At 52.4% G+C, this 18,821-nt stretch overlaps 1 protein-coding gene across 2 annotated transcripts in view; it reads left to right on the top strand.

The window, feature by feature from the left end:
* The window catches only part of COL5A3 (collagen type V alpha 3 chain), a 49,948-nt gene extending 32,276 nt beyond the window's left edge, over positions 1-17,672 (top strand). The window contains exons 45-67 of one of the 2 annotated variants that reach the window (XM_055238568.2): positions 501-554; positions 2,709-2,816; positions 2,893-2,946; positions 3,142-3,195; positions 3,305-3,358; positions 3,491-3,544; positions 4,079-4,186; positions 5,673-5,726; positions 5,903-5,956; positions 6,250-6,303; positions 7,027-7,080; positions 7,266-7,373; positions 7,543-7,596; positions 8,215-8,268; positions 8,451-8,558; positions 8,863-8,916; positions 9,003-9,038; positions 9,820-9,873; positions 10,474-10,684; positions 10,794-10,906; positions 14,327-14,395; positions 16,343-16,582; positions 16,676-17,672. In XM_055238568.2, coding sequence (XP_055094543.1) covers positions 501-554; positions 2,709-2,816; positions 2,893-2,946; positions 3,142-3,195; positions 3,305-3,358; positions 3,491-3,544; positions 4,079-4,186; positions 5,673-5,726; positions 5,903-5,956; positions 6,250-6,303; positions 7,027-7,080; positions 7,266-7,373; positions 7,543-7,596; positions 8,215-8,268; positions 8,451-8,558; positions 8,863-8,916; positions 9,003-9,038; positions 9,820-9,873; positions 10,474-10,684; positions 10,794-10,906; positions 14,327-14,395; positions 16,343-16,582; positions 16,676-16,822 — 1,950 coding nt within the window. In that variant the 3' untranslated portion in view covers positions 16,823-17,672. Of the gene's footprint in view, positions 1-500; positions 555-2,708; positions 2,817-2,892; positions 2,947-3,141; positions 3,196-3,304; positions 3,359-3,490; positions 3,545-4,078; positions 4,187-5,672; positions 5,727-5,902; positions 5,957-6,249; positions 6,304-7,026; positions 7,081-7,265; positions 7,374-7,542; positions 7,664-8,214; positions 8,269-8,450; positions 8,559-8,862; positions 8,917-9,002; positions 9,039-9,819; positions 9,874-10,473; positions 10,685-10,793; positions 10,907-14,326; positions 14,396-16,342; positions 16,583-16,675 lie in introns of those variants that run through there. The other variant, XM_055238570.2, reaches the window with a different exon arrangement.
* The last annotated feature ends 1,149 nt before the right edge of the window (positions 17,673-18,821 follow it).

Genomic DNA, 18,821 nt, shown 5'->3' with positions numbered 1-18,821 from the left:
GCTTGAGCTGCCTGGAGCAATGGGTCCACGGAGCAATGGGTCCACAGAGCAATGGGTCCACAGAACCCAGCTGCAGACAGGATAGGGATAGCTGGGGCTCCCAAAGAACTGGAAAGGCACTGGGGTGCAGGTATACTCCTTCTCCATTCTTAGTGACACGTCCTTCCCTCTGCCTGTGACTCTACATTGCAGGCACTGAGGCATCTGATACCCAACTTCCCCCCGCCCCAAATGTCAGCTCCAGTGTCTTGCATCATTGAGCCAGCTTTGTCCCTGGGTCTTGGTGGAACTTGTGGCCAGGGCTGGGCTTAGGACAGACGTCTGTCTGATCCCATCAGTTGGTGGCTGAGAAGACAGGATTTGGGGGGATGTAGCTGTTGCTGCTTGGTAGGGGAAGTTGTTCTCATAAAGGGGGTGTGGGAGGCAATGATTGATAGCTCCAGTGCCCCCTCTAATCTTAAACCTGAGGGAATCTTTGGTTCTGTTTCCTGTTCTCCCAGGGCCCACCTGGACAACCAGGGATACGGGGTCCTGCAGGACACCCAGGTCCCCCGGTGAGTGCCTCCAGCTTTGCAGTCCTTCTCTGGATCCTTGGTGGGAGGGATAGTGGGAGCAAATGAGAGTGGAAGCACACTGACTCAATCCAAACCTCAAACCCAACCCCAATCCTCCCTCAATACTGACACCCAGTGTGAACTCAATCCAAGAATCGGAGTCAATCCCAACCCAACCATGTCGTCCGCTCAATACCGACACTCAGTATGAACTCACCCTCAGAATCTGAGTCAATCTCAACCCAACTATGTCTTCCCCTCAATGCTGACACCCAATATGAACTCAACCCCAGAATCTTATTCAACCCCAACCCAACGATGTCTTCCCCTCAGTACCAACAACCAATATGAACCCAATCCCAGATTCAGAGTCAACCCCAACCCAACCATGTCTTCTTCTCAATACTGACATCCAATGTGAACTCAACCCCAGAATTTGGCTCAATCCCAGTCCAACCATGTCTTCCCCTCAGTGCTGACACCCAATGTGAACTCAACCCCAGAATCTGATTCAATCCCAATCCAACCATATCTTCCCATCAATACCAACATCCAATATGAACTCACCCCCAGAATCTGATTCAATCCCGACCCAACCGTGTCTTCCCCTCAGTGCCAACACCCAGTGGGAACTCAACCCCAGAATCTGGCCCAATCCCAACCCAACCATGTCTTTCCCTCAATACCGACACCCAATATGAACTCAACCCTAGAATTTAGCTCAATCCCAATCCAACCATGTCTTCCCCTCAATGCTGACACCCAATGTGAACTCAACCCTAGAATCTGATTCAATCCCAACCCAACCATGTGTTCCCCCTCAATACCAACACCCAATGTGAACTCAACCCCAGAATCTTGCCCAGTCCCAACCCAACCATATCTTCCCCTCAATACCAAAATCCAGTATGAACTCACCCCCAGAATTTGGCTCAATCTCAACTCCAACCATGTCTTCCCCTCAATGCCAACATCCAATATGGACTCAATCCCAGAATCTGGTTCAATCTCAACCTCATCATCAACTTTGATCTGCCCCTCTATATCGATGTCCAATATACACTCAACCCTAAAATCGGACTAAATTCCAACCTAAACCCAGCTCTGAACCCCACTTCAGCCCCAGTCTCAACTCTGCTCATGACCTTAACCTCAGTCCTACTCAAACCTTATCTTCAGCCAGGTGCGGTGGCTCATGCCTGTAATCCTAGTACTTCGGGAGGCCAAGGTGGGTGGATCACCTGAGGTCAGGAGTTCAATATCAGCCTGGCCAAAATGGTGAAACTCCATCTCTACTAAAAACACACAAAAAAACTATCTGGGCATAGTGGCGGGTCCCTGTAATCCCAGCTACTTGGGAGGCTGTGCCAGGAGAATTGCTTGAACCAAGGAGGCAGAGGTTGCAGTGAGCCAAGATAGCACCACTGCACTCCAGCCTGTGCGATAGAAGGAGACTCTGTCTCAAAAAAAAAAAAAAAAAAAAAAAAAAAAAAAAAAAAAAAAAAAAAAAAAAAGCCAGGCACGGTGGCACACACTTATAATCCCAGCTACTCGGGAGGCTGAAGCAGGAGAATTGCTTGAACCAGGGAGGCAGAGTTTGCAGTGAGCAGAGATCGCGCCACTGCACTCCAGCCTGGGTGACAGAGTGAGACTCCTTCTCAAAACAAAACAAAAAACAAAAACAAAAACAAACAAACAAAGGCCTTATCTTCAAATCTCTTAACCAAGCCCTGACCCAGACCTGTCCTTTTTTGTTTATTACCATACAATAGGAACATACGGCCTTATCCTTAACCCCAACTCTGACCCACTCTTCCAATGCTGACCCCAGACCTGAACTCAAACTTTGAATATGACCCTGGGCCCAACCTCAAACCCAACTCTAAATTCCATCTCAACCCCAGTTGAACCCTGCCCAAGACCTGAACCTCAACTGCAAATCTGACTCACTGTTTAACACTTTGACTCAATCCTTGACTTCATTCCCAAGCCCTGTTCCTTAACCTGGACCCCAACTCCAACTCAACCCTGACCCTCCCTAAACTTAATCTGAACCCTGACTCCAACCCTTAACCTCAGTCTTGACCCTTGAGCCTCACTCTACCCTAATCACTGACCCAAACCTTAAATGTGGCCCTGTTTGTGTTCTTCCAGGGAGCAGACGGGGCTCAGGGGCGCCGGGGACCCCCAGGTCTCTTTGGTCAGAAAGGAGATGACGGAGTCAGAGGCTTTGTGGGGGTGATTGGCCCTCCTGGACTGCAGGTGGGTGTCTGGGTTTGGGGGTGGCACTTCTGATCCTCCCTAGCTGGTGGCCCAATCTTGCTTCTTTGTTCCACAGGGGCTGCCAGGCCCTCCTGGAGAGAAAGGGGAGGTCGGAGACGTTGGGTCCATGGTATGCGCTCCCAGAGGAAGGTGGGAGGGGGAGGATGGTGGGGTTATAGGGTGGCAGCAGGCATTATATTCATTTGAGGGACATTGTCATTTTAAGAGCCCTGAGGGTCACCAGCATTGAGAGTGGTATCCGTGGTCAATGTGGCCTTTTGGGGGGGCCGTGGGGTCACTGGATACTAATTCCGACCTTCCACAGGGTCCCCATGGAGCTCCAGGTCCTCGGGGTCCCCAAGGCCCCAGTGGATCAGAGGTGAGAACGCTTGGGGGGCCAGGAAAGCTCAGAGATGGGGACACCCATTTCCTAAGAAGAGGATGTTGGGATTCCACAGTCCCACTCTTACCCCTTGCTGTCTCTCCAGGGCACTCCAGGGCTGCCTGGAGGAGTTGGTCAGCCAGGCGCCGTGGGTGAGAAGGTGAGCGAGGGAAGACAGGGGCTGCACGGGGGGAAGAGATGAATCTAGTCCTATTGGGCAGGGACATTCTGGGGAGCCCCTCCCTGTCTGCCAGGATGGAACCTCTCCCCACTCTCACTTTGCCTCCTGCAGGGTGAGCCAGGGGACGCTGGAGACCCAGGACCTCCAGGAGCCCCAGGCATCCCGGTGAGTGACTGTGTGATGTGGTCCCTGCACCCACCTCAGGGACCCCTGGGCATCTTGGGCCACTTTGACCTCTGGGCAGTCCAAGATCATCCACTCACCCCTGTCCTGTGGCCGTCCCTTATGACCTTGAGGAAGGACACCTAGAAGGTCTCAGATAGGGCTGCTATGTACAGTTCTGCAGGTTGCACACTGCACAAGGCTGCATGGCTCAGGGGTAGGTGAGGGCTCAAATCTGAGTCATGAGTCCTGACTTGAGGATGAGTTGCCCAGAGGGGGCCCCTCTTCTAATTCACTCAAGGGCAGCACATGGGCTAGGCCAACCTTGCACATGACCAATGGGCACCTAGACCATCCAGACCTTTCACTGTCTTAAGTCCTAGCTGCTTCTGACCTTTGACCCTTGGACAACCTAGCCTACTCTGAACCCTGACCCCAGAAAAGTCCCAGACCACCCCAATGCCTGAATCCAAATATGCTAATCCTTGATCCCTGGAAAGTCCAGACCACTCTGACCTCTGACCTCTTTCTATAAAGGGGCCCAAGGGAGACATTGGTGAAAAGGGGGACTCAGGCCCATCTGGAGCTGCTGGACCCCCAGGCAAGAAAGGTCCCCCTGGAGAGGATGGAGCCAAAGGGAGCGTGGTGAGTCCTGGGGGGGAAGTGGGGGCAGACATGGGAGGGGGCACTTGAATGTTCTTGAAGCTCTCCCAAACTTTTTTTTTTTTTTTTTGAGAAGGAGTCTTGCTCTGTCACCAGTCTGGAGTGCAGTGGCATGATCTCAGCTCACTGCAGCCTCCGCCTTCCGGGTTCAAGTGATTCTTCTGCCTCAGCCTCCCAAGTAGCCGGGACTACAGGCACGCGCTACCACACCCGGCTAATTTTTGTATTTTTAGTAGAGATGGGCATTCACTATGTTGGCCAGGATGGTCTCGATCTCCTGACCTCGTGATCCGCCTGCCTTGGCCTCCCAAAGTGCTGGGATTACAGGCGTGAGCCACCGCGCCTGGCCAAAGCTCTCCCAAACTTCTAGCCAGGGATTGCATCCTCTAATTTACTGATCTCATGAGCAACCCCCAGAACACGGATGAATGAATGAATGGGTGGATTGATGGATTAATGAATCAGTGGATGAATGTATGAATGAATGAATTAATGAATGGATAAGTGACTAACTCAGTGGATGGATGAATACGTGAATGAATAAGTGGATGAATAAATGAGTGAATGAAAGGATGAACGAGTGAATGAGTGGATGAACGAGTGAATGAATGGGTGAATGAATTAATTAATGGAAAAATGAATAAATCGGTGGATATATGAATATGTGAATGAATGGATGAATGAGTATATTAATGGATGAATAAGTAAATTAATGGATGCATGAATGTTAATGAATGGATGCATGAATGAGTGGCCGAATGGACAAATGAGTGAGTGAATGAGTGAATGGATGCATGAATGAATGGAGGCATAAATGAACAAAATGACTGAAGAGATGAGTGAATGAATGAATGAATGGATGGATGGATGAGTGAATTAGTGAATAAATGTGTGAATGAAACATAAACGTACAGTGGTTATACATCATTGAATGGCACGAAAGTTGATTTCACGGCAGATCATTCTAACACTGTTGTAAAGGTTGAGGTTGAATTGGGTCAGATTTGGGGTGGATGTGGGATTTGGCCTTGAGGCAAAGGTTGAGGCCCTTCTGCCACCACAGTAGGGTTTGGGGTGGGTGGAGGTCAGGAAGGGGCTTTAGCATCTGTGGGACCTCGACTTGAATCGCATAGTTTGGAGTGTCCCTTCTCTGAGTGTATGAATGAATGGATGGATGGATGAATGAATGAATGAATGAATAGACAAATGAATGGCCAGTTTTCTCTGTGAGTCCCGAGCTGGGAGGCTGTGAGGAGGCTGCAGCGAGACCATGCGTGCAGCATTCTTAGCTCAGCGTCTGCACCCATGAAACATGAGAATGTTCACTCTACCAAGCCAGGGATTTTATGTTTTGTTCACTAATGTCTCCCCAGAAACCAAACTGTTCCTGGATACAGTTGATCTGTTCCATAAATGCATGATTGCTCCACAATTCAGAGATGTGATTATTAATCATTCTGTGTTCCAGGGCCCCACGGGGCTCCCCGGAGATCTAGGGCCCCCAGGAGACCCTGGAGTTTCAGTGAGTGTGACCCCCTCCCCAATCCTGGCATATTTCCTAATTCTGTCCCCATCTCCCCACCCCTGCAGACCTGGGCACTGACAGTGGAACCAATAACCTTCTTTTGCCTCCCAGCCCCACCCCAAATTTTCACGTACCCTCATCACCCCTCCCAACTCTGTCTTCCCCCCATGCAGGGCATAGATGGTTCCCCAGGGGAGAAGGGAGACCCTGGTGACATTGGGGGACCGGTGAGTGGGAAAACAGAGGGTGTGGTGCTGAGGGCGGGGGAGTTGGGGAGCTAAAGAGTGAATTGGGGGGCAGGGGAGTGGGCTAGTGGGGTACCCAAGGCCCCTGCAGATGCTCCCGCTTCACCTCTCTGGGGACCCCCAGGAATGTGAGCAGCTTGAGGGAGTAGGTGGGAGGTGGGAGTGCCCGGTGCTGGGGTGAGGCTTGGGGAAGGCTGTCTTCTGGTCCAAGGCATCCTAAAACAGGCTCAAACAATGTTAGCTGAGACCACAGCTGGTGTCCTTGTCTCCTCCAGGGTCCTCCTGGAGCTTCTGGGGAACCCGGCGCCCCCGGGCCCCCCGGCAAGAGGGTGAGTGATACGCCACCTCCTGGGTCTTTGGTTTATCTACAGCCCCCACTAACCTTACAGACCCCAGTCATCCCACAGCCCTCAACTCACCCACAGCCTCCATTCACCCACAGACCCCACTCACCCACAGACCCCACACACTCCACAGACCCCACTCACCCCACAGACCCCACTCACCCCACAGACCCCACTCATCCACAGACCCCACTCACCCCACAGACCCCACTCACCCCACAGACCCCACTCACCCACAGACCCCACTCACCCCACAGACCCCACTCACTCCACAGCCCCTACTCACCCCACAGACCCCACTCACTCCACAGACCCCACTCACTCCACAGACCCCACTCACCCCACAGACCCCACACACCCACAGACCCCACTCACTCCACAGACCCCACTCACTCCACAGACCCCACTCACCCCACAGACCCCACACACCCACAGACCCCACTCACCCACAGACCCCACACACCCACAGACCCCACTCACCCCACAGACCCCAACTCACCCCACAGCCCCCATTCAACCACAGACCTCACCCACCCCACAGATCCCACTCACCCACAGACCTCAGTCACCCACAGACCCCACTCGCCCAGACCTCACTCACCTTACAGACCCCCACTCACCCATAACCCCCCAATCACCCAGACCCCACTCACCCCTCAGACCCTCGGTCAGCCCCTAGACCCCCCCTCACTGTCTTTCCCTTCCCAGGGTCCTTCAGGCCACATGGGTCGAGAAGGCAGAGAAGGGGAGAAAGGTGCCAAGGTGAGTCCCCCTGGCAAGGGGAAGGGTCCCTGCACTACTCTAGGCCAACAGTGGGGCCATCAGGAGAGGGTGGACCTGTGAACACCATGCACCTACTCCCTCCCGATCCCAGATGCTTCTTGGCAGGGGGTCAGGAGGCAGGAACCCTCTGACTCTGGCCCCTCCCTTGCCTGTGTCCATTTCAGGGGGAGCCAGGTCCTGATGGGCCCCCAGGGAGGACGGGTCCAATGGGGGCTCGAGGGCCCCCTGGACGTGTGGGGCCTGAGGGTCTTCGAGGGATCCCCGGCCCTGTGGTGAGTGGAGTGGGGCAGGGGTGGGACAGGGTGGATCCAGCCCCTCTGCCTGCTCCCAGCTTGTGATCCCATCACGGTTTGGAGGGGCTGCCCCTGGTGCATGGTGGGGGGGGGTCCACACTGGGTTCTGACAGGGTGCAGCCCACCCCATGTTCTGTTCCATTCTCAGGGTGAACCAGGCCTCCTGGGAGCCCCTGGACAGATGGGCCCTCCCGGCCCCCTGGTAAGAGACTTGTTCATCCTTGAGGTCCTGGCTCTGAGGACCACTCTGGGCACCTAGTGGCCACCCAGTGAGCATTGGTGCAGGCTGACCCTCACTGACCATCCGAGTGTCCATATTGCCTGTCTCTACTAACCATCTGCTCTGACCTTCCACCTTGATAGTCTACACTGCCCATCTCTCTAACCCTCTGTTCTAACACTCCACCTTGATGATCTACACTGCCCATCTCTATAACCCTCTGTTCTAACACTCCACCTTGATGATCTACACTGCCCATCTCTATAACCCTCTGCTCTGACCTTCCACCTTGATGGTCTACACTGACCACACTGACCCTCCATCTTGATGCCTACACTGACTCTCCATCTTGATGGTCTACACTGATCACCCACGCTGACCTTGGCCACTGACCACTCACGTTGTCCATCCTCCAATCAACCCTTCATTAGCTCTCATCGTCCCACCTTGGTGGCCTATGCTGATCATCCCTTGACCCCATCCCTGGTAATTCCCATTTGAAATCTGCGTAATTTCCCATTTGACCATCCCCTAACCACCCACACAGACCTCGAGAGTTCACATTTGAGAATCCCTGACTGACCCTTGCTCTTCCCCCAGGGGCCCTCTGGCCTCCCAGGGCTGAAGGGAGACGCTGGCCCCAAGGGAGAAAAGGTAAGGACATCATTCCATTATTCTCTTCCCCATCTCCTCCCCTCTTTCCCTCCCTCCCTGGCCGGGGGGCTGGGAGATTGGCACATCCTCTGCACTCAAACTCATTACCCTAAGGCTCTAGGAGAAAAACCTCCCTGAATCCTCCCACATCCTCCCCTGTCTGTGCCTCTTTTGTCCTCCAGGGCCACATTGGATTGATCGGTCTCATTGGTCCCCCGGGGGAAGCCGGTGAGAAAGGAGATCAGGGGTTGCCAGGCGTGCAGGGACTCCCTGGTCCCAAGGGTGATCCTGTGAGTGTCCTGACCTGAGTGGGAAGAATGTATTTGAAGGAGGGGTGGGTTGAGAGACCGTGGGTGTGGGGTCTGGGAAACGTGGGTCTGGATTAGTGGGGGTGTGTCTGGGGAAAATAGGTGGCTGTATCTGGGAACTGGCAAGTTGGAGGCTGAGTCTGGGGTTTGGGGTCTCCCTGTGGGGAATTGGAGGCTTGTCTAGGGTTTGGGGTCTTCCTTTGGTAGGATTGAAGGCTTGTCTGGGGGATGTGTCAGGGCAATAGTGTGTGCCCCACCAATACTGACCCTGATGTCCTTTCCCTAGGGTCCCCCTGGTCCCACTGGCTCTCTGGGTCACCCTGGGCCCCCAGGTGTGGAGGTGAGTATGAAGGGAATCTTTTGTGGGATTAGGTCACTATGGCGGTCCAGGCCAGGACCTCAGCTCTCCCTGTCTGTACCCTACAGGGCCCTCTGGGACAGAAAGGCTCAAAAGGGTCTCCGGTGAGTACACCCTGCTTCCGTGGGCTTACACATCCCAGCTCCCCACCCCCTCCACTGCACCAGAACCCTCCACGCCTCTGCCTTCATTTATTTATTTATTCATGCAATCCTGCGTTCGACAAATATTTATTCAACACCTACAGTTGTATTTCATCAGATCCAAAATGCCATCAATTGTAAGATGTACCATTATTTTACAAACTGCTAGGAAAGAAAACAATTCTGCCAAGTAAACTATGACTTGCCAAAGATGTTAAGAAGCTGATTTCGGAGACATTAAAACATGAAAAGAAAATTTGTGTCTAATGCTTAATGCTGAAAACTGCATGTCCCTTCCCCAAGGCTGTGTGTGTGTGTGTGTGTGTGTGTGTGAGACTGTGTGTGTGAGTGTATGTGTGTGTGTGACTGTGTGTGAGTGTAGGTGTGTGTGAGAGTGTGTGTGAGTGTGTGAGTGTGTGTGTGAGATTGTGTGAGTGTATGTGTGTGTGTGAGACTGTGTGTGAGTGTATGTGTGTGTGAGTGTGTGTGTGAGTGTATGTGTGTGTAAGAGTGTGTGTGTTTGTGAGTGTGTGTGAGATTGTGTGAGTGTATGTGTGTGTGTGTCTGTGAGTGTGTGTGAGATTGTGTGAGTCTATGTGTGTGAGTGTGTGTGTCTGTGAGTGTGTGTGAGACTGTGTGTGTGAGTGTATGTGTGTGTGAGTGTGTGTGTGCGTTTGTGTGTATGTTGGTGGGAAGGGTCTTCATAGACAGCGTTCATTCTCCAAGTGACTTCTCCCTACAGGGGTCCATGGGCCCCCGTGGAGACACTGGACCTGCAGGCCCACCAGGCCCCCCGGTGAGTTCCCCAGGGAGGGGGGGAATGGACACCAAAACCTGGGGGGAGAGCAAGGACTATGTCTGGGTGTCCCCAGAGGGTCTTTCCGTGCCCAGCACTGGGCCAGGCACACACTAGGTGTTCAGAGGATGTAGGTGAAGAGGGTAGTTCCCTGCAAAACCCCAAGGAAGGTCTGGCTTGGGAGGGGGGGCTTGGAGGGACACCCATGGGGGCTCTGAGCTGGGTCTTGTCTCTCGGACCGCATCTCTCCCTCCCTGTCTCTCTGCATCTCCCTTATCTGTCTCGATACTTGCGCCACTATTTCATCTTTTGTGTCTCTCCCTGCTCGCTCTCCCTCTGTCTCTGCTATTCTTGCGTTTTCTCTTTTGTCCTCTTACAACTTGGCTTCTCCCCATCTCTGAATCTGTCTCTCTCTCTCCTGTGTGTCTCTCCCTGTCTGCTTATCTCTCCTTTCTCTATCTCTGCCCCTTGCTTATCTCCCCCCCTCCTCTTTCTCATTTGTGTCTCTCTGCCTCTTCATCTCCGCCTGTCTCTCTTTCTCCCGCTCTCTCCCCCCCCATCTCCCCTCTCTTCTCCTCCGTCCCCATCCCCCACGCCCAGGGTCCCCCTGCCGAGCTGCACGGGTTGCGCAGGCGCCGGCGCTTCGTCCCAGTCCCGCTCCCAGTCGTGGAGGGCGGCCTGGAAGAGGTGCTGGCCTCGCTCACATCGCTGAGCTTGGAGCTGGAGCAGCTGCGGCGTCCTCCTGGCACTGCGGAGCGCCCGGGCCTCGTGTGCCACGAGCTGCACCGCAATCACCCGCACCTGCCTGATGGTGAGGTCTGGTCCCCCCGCCACTTGGATGGGCGGAGGTGGGGATGTGGGGGGGTTGGGGTCGGTCTGGTGCCATCCGGACTCACCCACCCTGCCTGGCTCTGCGGCAGGGGAATACTGGATTGACCCTAACCAGGGCTGCGCGCGGGACTCGTTCAGGGTTTTTTGCAACTTCACGGCGGGAGGAGAGACCTGCCTCTATCCCGACAAGAAGTTCGAGATCGTGAGTAACCCAAACCTCTCATCGCCTCCCCCAGGAAGGGCTGTCCCCGGCTCCCCACACCCACACCCGCCTTGTCTGAGACGTTATTCTTCCTTCAACTGGCATTTATTGAGCACTTACTGTATGCCAAGTCCCGCCTCAAGACCTGGGACTACAGCAGAGGATCAAAAAGAAAAAAAATCAGGCCAGCCTGGTGGCACATGACTATAATCTCACCATTTTGGGAGGCTGAGGCGGGAGGATCGCTTGAGGTCAGGAGTTCGAGACCAGCCTGAGCAACATAGCAAAACCCCATTTCTACAAAAATTAAAAAATTGGCCGGGCATGGTGGTGCGAGCCTGTAGTCCCAGCTACTCTGGAGACTGAGGCGGGAGGATCTTTTGAGCCCTAGAGGCGGAGGTTGCAGTGATCTGAGATTGTGCCACTGCACTCCAGCCTGGGTGACAGAGTGAGACTCCATCTCAAAAAAAAAAAGAAAAGAAAGAAAGAAAGAAAGACAGACAAACTATCTCTGCTTTTATGGAACTCATACCTTCCATGGGAAGACGGACAAGGAAAACTCCAAAAGAAATCAATAGGCTGGGTGTGGTAGCTTGCGCCTGTAATCCCAGCACTTTGGGAGGCCAAGGGGAGCAGATCACCTGAGGTCAGGAGTTTGAGACCAGGCTGGCCAACATGGTGAAACCTCGTCTCTACTAAAAATACAAAAATTAGCTAAATGTGGTGGCAGGCACCTGTAATCCCAGCTACTCGGGGGCTGAAGCAGCAGAATCACTTGAACCTGGGAGACAGAGGTTGCGATGAGCCAAGATTGTACTATTGCACTCCAGCCTGGGCGACAGAGTGAGACTCCACCTAGAAAAAAAAAAAAGAAGGCCGGGCGCGGTGGCTCACGCCTGTAATCCCAGCACTTTGGGAGGCTGAGGCGGGCGGATCACAAGATCAGGAGATCGAGACCATCCCAGCTAACATGGTGAAACCCTGTCTCTACTAAAAAAAAACCACAAAAAATTAGCCTGGCTTTGTGGCAGGCGCCTGTAGTCCCAGCTACTCGGGAGGCTGAGGCAGGAGAATGGCATGAACCCGGGAGGTGGAGCTTGCATTGAGCCGAGATCGTGCCACTGCACTCCAGCCTGGGTGACAGAGCGAGACTCCGTCTCAAAAAAAAAAGAAAAGAAAAAAAAAGAAAGTATCTACTTCATAGAGTGGTGTGCAATTCAGATACTGATGCAAAAACAAATATCAGTGAACTGTTTTGTTTTTTTTTGTGTGTGAGACAGAGACTGGCTCTGTCTCCCAGGCTGGAATGCAGTGGCGTGATCTCAGCTCACTGCAACATCTGCCTCCCAGATTCAAGCGATTCTCCTGCCTCAGCCTCCCCAGTAGCTGTAATTATAGGCATGCACCACCACGCCCAGCTGATTTTTTTGTATTTTTTTTTTAGTAGAGGTGGGGTTTCACCACGTTGGTTAGGCTGGTCTTGACCTCAGGTGATCTGCCCACCTTGGCCTCCCAAAGTGCTGGGATTACAGGCGTGAGCCACCGTACGTGGCCTGCAGGGAACATTTACTAAACCCTGACTACATGTGGTGCTGGGCTAATACCTCCATCTGCAGGTAAAGCACTTAGCAAGAACCTGGCCAGTGTAAGTGTGAAATAATATGTATTGTTATGTTATTTTTGTCTGTTTTTCAGACAGGGTCTCACTCTGTCACCCAGGCTAGAGCACAGTGGTGGGATCACAGCTCACTGCAGCCTTAACCTCCTGGGTTCAGTGATCCTCCTGTCTCAGCCTCCTGAGTAGCTGTGCATCACAAAGGTGTGCATCACCATGCCTGGCTAATTTTTTAAATTTCTTATAGAGATGAGGGTCTCACTATGTTGCCCAGGCTGGTCTTAAACTGCTGGCCTCAAGAGATCCTCCTGCACTGGCCTCCCAAGGTATTGTGATTATAGGCATAAACCACCACACTCGGTCTATTTTAATTTTTTTAGAGACAGGGTCTTTCTGTATCACCCAGGCTGGAGTGCAGTGGCATCATCATAGCTCACTGTAACCCAAAGCACTGGGATTAAGCAGTGGGAGAAAGCCACTGTGCCCAGCCCCATATTGTTTTGTTCTTTTGAGACATAGTCTCACTCTGTTGCCCAGGCTGGAGTGCAGTGGCGTGATCCTGGTTCACTGCAACTTCCACCTCCCCGGTTCAAGCAATTCTCCTGCCTTAGCCTCCTGAGTAGCTGAGATTACGGGTTCCTGCCACCACACCCGGCTAATTTTGTATTGTATTTTTAGCAGAGACGGGGTTTCACCATGTTGGCCAGGCTCGTCTCAAACTCATGGCCTCAAGTGATCCACCCATCTCGGCCTCCCGAAGTGTTGAGATTACAGGCTTGAGCCACTGCGCCCGGCCCCATGTTGTTATTTTTAACTGGTTTATTTTCTCCTGGTTTAGTGGGAGCTCAGATGCCCAGTGGATGGGAATTTAGACAAGCTTGGACTTCCCACTGGGCCTGGAGTGCAGGACTTGATCCCTAAACAATTGCTAACATCTGAGGACCTCCTCTTCACTCACCTGCTTAGCCTAAAGGGAGAGGCTGAGGCTGGGCACAGTGGCTCTTACCTGTAATCCCAGCACTTTGGGAGGCTGAGGCTGAGGTGGGAGGGTTGCTTGAGCCCAGGAGTTCAAGACCAGCCTGGGCAACATAGAAAGACCCCCTCCACCCCCTCTCCAAAAAAAAAAAAAAAAAAAAAAAAAACAGGCATGGTGGCACACTCCTATTATCCCAGCTACTTAGGAGGCTGAGGTCGGAGGATTGCTTGAACTTTGGAAGTCGAGGCTGCAGTGAGCCAGTGATCACAGCACTGCACTCCAGCCTGGGTGACAGAACAAGACCCTGTCTCAAAAAATAAAAATTTTAAAAAGCTGGGCATGGGGGTGCACACCTGTAGTTCTAGCTACTTGGGAGGCTGCAGTGGGAGGATTGCTTGAGCCCAGGAGTTTGAGGCTGCAGTGAACTATGATTATGTCACTGCACTTCAGCCTGGGTGACAGTGAGATCCTGTCTCAAAAAATAATTAATTAATTAATTAAAATAAAATGGTACCATTGGAGATCCAGAGCTCAATCCCACTGGGGAGCCCTGGGAGACTGTGTAGCACAGGCACCTGAGAGTTATCCCCCTTGGAGGCGAGGGAGCTGGGGTATTTATCCACCAACTCCCATTAGTCATTGGTTGAGGGCTGCCTCAGGGGCATGAACCTCCTTCCCCCATTGTGCACTGGCAGAGCTCATCCATCCCAGAAGCCAGAGAACATCCTGACATAGTCACAGCAGCCTATGGTGTGAGGAGGGAAATGCAGATGGGATCTAGGTGGCACCAAGGGCGTCAGCTACAGTGACCCTCCCTTTTCTCCTCCAGGTGAAATTGGCCTCCTGGTCTAAGGAAAAGCCTGGAGGCTGGTATAGCACATTCCGTCGAGGCAAGAAGGTGAGTCACCAGAGGCCGAGGTGGGGAGTGGCATGAAAATTGATGGGAACCAGCAGGGGGGTTTGAGGGGTGGGTTCTGAGAGGTGAGATGAACAGGATAGGCTTTCCTCTACCTTCCCAGGGATCGCAAGCTGGAGGTGGGGTGGCAGCAGCATCAGATGTGTAACAGGCAGTCAACTGTCATACAGAATGATGGTGCCAGGACAGGGAAAGCACAGGGCATGGTGGAAATTTAGAGGCAGTGTTGGAAAGACCAGAAGGCTTACTGGTAGAGATCACAGCTCATCTGAAGCCTAAAGAATACACTGTGTTAACAAGCTAGGAAGGACAAGGACAAGTGTTCCAGGGAGAGGGAAAGGCATATGCAAAGGCTCAGTCAAGACAGGGTCTGGTGAATTTGAAGAAGAAAAAGCCACATGGCTGGGTACAGTGGCCTGTAATTCCAGCACTTTGGGAGGCCAAGGTGGGCAGATCACCTGAGGTCAGGAGTTCAAGACCAACCTGGCCAACATGGTAAAGCCCCATCTCTGCTAAAAATACAAAAAATTAGCCAGGCATGGTGATGCGTGCCTGTAATTCCAGCTACTCGGGAGGCTGAGGCAGGAAAATCACTTGAGCCCGGGAGGAAGAGGTTGCAGTGAGCCAAAACCGTGCCACTGCACTCCAGCCTGGGCAACAGAGTGAGATTCCGTCTCAAAAAGAAAAAAAAAAAAAAGCATTATTAAGATATTTTGTATTTTTTCATATTAGTTCTTCAAAATCTGATGGAGATTTTACATTTATAGTACATCACAATTTGAATGCTAAATTTTATTGGGAATATTTGATCTATATTTAGATTTCATAAAACCATTGAAAAACAGTTCAAAAAGTAGATTCAGACTCAAGTTGTTCCAAACATAAGCTTTCTGATAACTGGATTGAAGCTCAGTCATTAGTTATGATTTTTTTTTTTTTTTTTTTTGAGATGGAGTCTTGCTCTGTTGCCCAGGCTGGAGTGCAGTGGTGCGATCTCAGCTCACTGCAAGCTCCGCCTCCTGGGTTCACACCATTCTTCTGCCTCAACCTCCCGAGTAGCTGGGACTACAGGCGTCCACCACTGTGCCCGACTAATTTTTTGTATTTTTTTAGTAGAGACGGGGTTTCACCATGTTAGCCAGGATGGTCTCGATCTCCTGACATCATGATCCACCCACCTCAGCCTCCCAAAGTGCTGGGATTACAGACATGAGCCACTGCGCCCGGCCCCAGTTATGAATTTTCTTAAGTAAAAAAATTAAATGAAGTTAAAAAAAAAAAGTCCCAGCCAGGCATGGTGGTGTGCACCTGTAGTCCCAGCTACTTGGGAGGCTGAGATGGGAGGATGACTTGAGCTCAGGAGATGGAGGCTCGAATGAGCCAGGATTGTGCCAGCGCACTCCACCTTGGGCGAAAGAGCAAGACCCCAACCCCTACCCCCCAAAAAAGGAAAAAAATTAAATAAAGTAAAAAAAAAAAAAATCCCTCCTTCAAATAAGCCACATTTCAAGTGCTCAAAAGCTACATGGCTATTAGACATGTGGCTGCCATATTGGACAGGGCAGAAATCAGGTATTCAGGGACAGTGAGCTCTGTAGATCCAGCGACTCACAAGAGTGGAGGCAGAGTTGTGTCTTCTGGGTGGGGAGGAGTGTGTTAAAACCCTGGATTAGTGGATGAAGCAATCAGAATTTGGGAGGTCAGATGGAGTGGGCATGGAGGCCTACTGGATGGAGAAGTGGACGGAGTGGATGTTCAGGTGACTCTTGGGATTCTGCCAGGGATCTCTAGGTGGCTGGTGGGACCTCCTCAGAGATGGCGACACGGGAGGGGTGGCTTTCTGCCAGTGGATGGAGGTTCCGGGGGCTGGGTTCTGCAGAAAGAGGCTCATGGAGCCCCTCACCCTCTGCCTTGCCCTCCTCCCACCAGTTCTCCTACGTGGACGCCGACGGGTCTCCAGTGAATGTCGTGCAGCTGAACTTCCTGAAACTGCTGAGTGCCACCGCTCGCCAGAGCTTCACCTACTCCTGCCAGAATGCGGCTGCCTGGCTGGACGAAGCCACGGGTGACCACAGCCGCTCCGCCCGCTTCCTTGGCACCAATGGAGAGGAGCTGTCCTTCAACCAGACGACAGCAGCCACTGTCAGCGTCCCCCAGGATGGCTGCCGGGTAAGAGGGTGGGGCAGTGGCCAGCTGGAGAGGGGAGGAAAAACCTCAGCCACCCTCCCCATAACTCACCATCTCTGTCTTCTCTGTGGACAGCTCCGGAAAGGACAGACGAAGACGCTTTTTGAATTCAGCTCTTCTCGAGCGGGATTTCTGCCCCTGTGGGATGTGGCGGCCACTGACTTTGGCCAGACGAACCAGAAGTTTGGGTTTGAACTGGGCCCCGTCTGCTTCAGCAGCTGAGAGTGTCCGGGGTGGGAGGGACCGTGAGGGAGCCCCAGAATGGGGTGCATTTGGTGCTGAGGCTTTGAAGCCACCGTATTTATCGTTACCTGTGACTCTGGAGCCAATGGGATGTGACTTCGCTCATCACGGTCAGTCATTCCTTCTCCTTTCCAGGGCGCTGGGGGCTGGGCTTCCCTGGCCCAAGGGTCCAGCCTCCTCTCACCCCATTCCAGGTGGCATACTGCAGTCTGGCTCTTCCTCCCCTCCCTCCCCACCCAAGCCTCACCTCCCCACCCCTTGAACCCCCATGCAATGAGCTTCTAACTCAGAGCTGATGAACAAAAGCCCCCCCACCCCCCAATGCCTGCCTCCTCACTCCTCCGTCGCTGCCCTTCACACCTTTTGGTGCTACCCCTCCCCAGAGTTAAGCACTGGATGTCTCCTGATCCCAGGCTGGGACCCCCACCCTCACCCTCTTTGATCCTTTCTACTTCCACGGTGAAAGGACTGAAGTCAGACTACAGAGGGAAGAGGGACTTCCCTTGACTGGGTTGTGTTTCTTCTCCTGCCTCAGCCCAGCTCTGCAAATCCCCTCCCCCTGCCCCCCACCTCCCCAGGCTCACCTTGCCATGCCAGGTGGTTTGGGGACCAAGATGGTGGGGGGTGAATCAGGATCCTAATGGTGCTGCCCTATTTATACCTGGGTCTGTATTAAAAGGGAAAATACCCCCTGTTGTAGATTTCATCTGCTTCCTCCTTAGGGAAGGCTGGGATATGATGAGAGATTCCAGCCCAAGCCCGGCCCCCCACCGCCAGGCCATAGGGCATAATTTGCATCTCAAATCTGAGAATAAACTGATGAACTGTGTTTTCTTCTCTGTGTATTTCTTTTTTAAATTTTTTTTGTTTGTTTTTATTTTTATTTCTTTATCCTTGAGACGCAGTCTTGCTCTGTCGCCCAGGCTGGAGTGCAGTGGTGCAAGCTTGGCTCACTGCAACCTCTGCCTCCCGGGTTCAAACAATTCTCCTGCCTCAGCCTCCCTAGAAGCTGGGGTTACAGATGTGCACTACCACACCCGGCTAATTTTTGTAATTTTAGTAGAGATGGGATTTCACCTTGTTGGCCGGGCTGGTCTTGAACTCCTGACCTCAGGTGACCAGCCCGCCTCGGCCTCCCAAAGTGCTGGGATTACAGATGTGAGCCACCACGCTCGGCCCTTGTTTGCTCATTTTTAGAGACTGGGTCTCACTCTGTCGCCCAGTCTAGAGTGCAAGGGCATGATCACGGCTCACTGCAGCCTCCAACTCTGGGACCCAAGTGATCCTCCTTCTTCAGCCTCCTGAGTACCTGGGACCACAGGTATGCACCATCACACCCAGCTGGTTGTTTTGTGTGTATGTGTGTGTGTGTGTGTGTGTGTGTGTACAGATGGTGTCTTGCTTTGTTGCCCAGGCTTGTCTCAAACTACTAGCCTCAAGCAATCCTCCCACCTCAGCCTCCTGAGCTGCTGAGATTACAGGTATGGGCCACCTTGCCCAGCTCTTGATCTCTTTCATCTGATGTGGCCCATATCTGTCTTGGGATCTGGCTCTTGTCTCATCTGAGGTATCTGTCACCACCTGTATTAATTAGGTATGTCTTTTGGGAATCCAATTATAATGAGACTAGGAGTTAGATGTTGGTTTGAGGTATATTTTTAACTGGTTTATTGAGACAGAATTCACATACTATATAATTTGCCCATTTAAGCTGTGTAATTAAAAGAAATCCTATACCCATTAGTGGTCACTTCTCATGTCTTTCCAACCTCCCAGCTGTAGGCAACCACGAATCTGCTTTCTGTCTCTAAGGATTTGCTTATTCTGGACTGAAATGTCCATTTCATATAAATGGAATCACGCTAGGTGAGGTGGCTCACTCCTGCAACCCCAGCATTTTGGGAGGCCAAGGCAGGAGGATCACTTGAGGCCACGATTCCAGACCAGCCTGGGCAACATAGCAAGACCCCATCTCTAC

This window comes from Symphalangus syndactylus, chromosome 13, assembly GCF_028878055.3.
Source record: "Symphalangus syndactylus isolate Jambi chromosome 13, NHGRI_mSymSyn1-v2.1_pri, whole genome shotgun sequence".
Classification (NCBI taxonomy): domain Eukaryota; kingdom Metazoa; phylum Chordata; class Mammalia; order Primates; family Hylobatidae; genus Symphalangus; species Symphalangus syndactylus.
The sequence above is the reverse complement of the archived record's forward strand: the minus strand, read 5'-3'. Positions and strand labels throughout refer to the sequence as shown.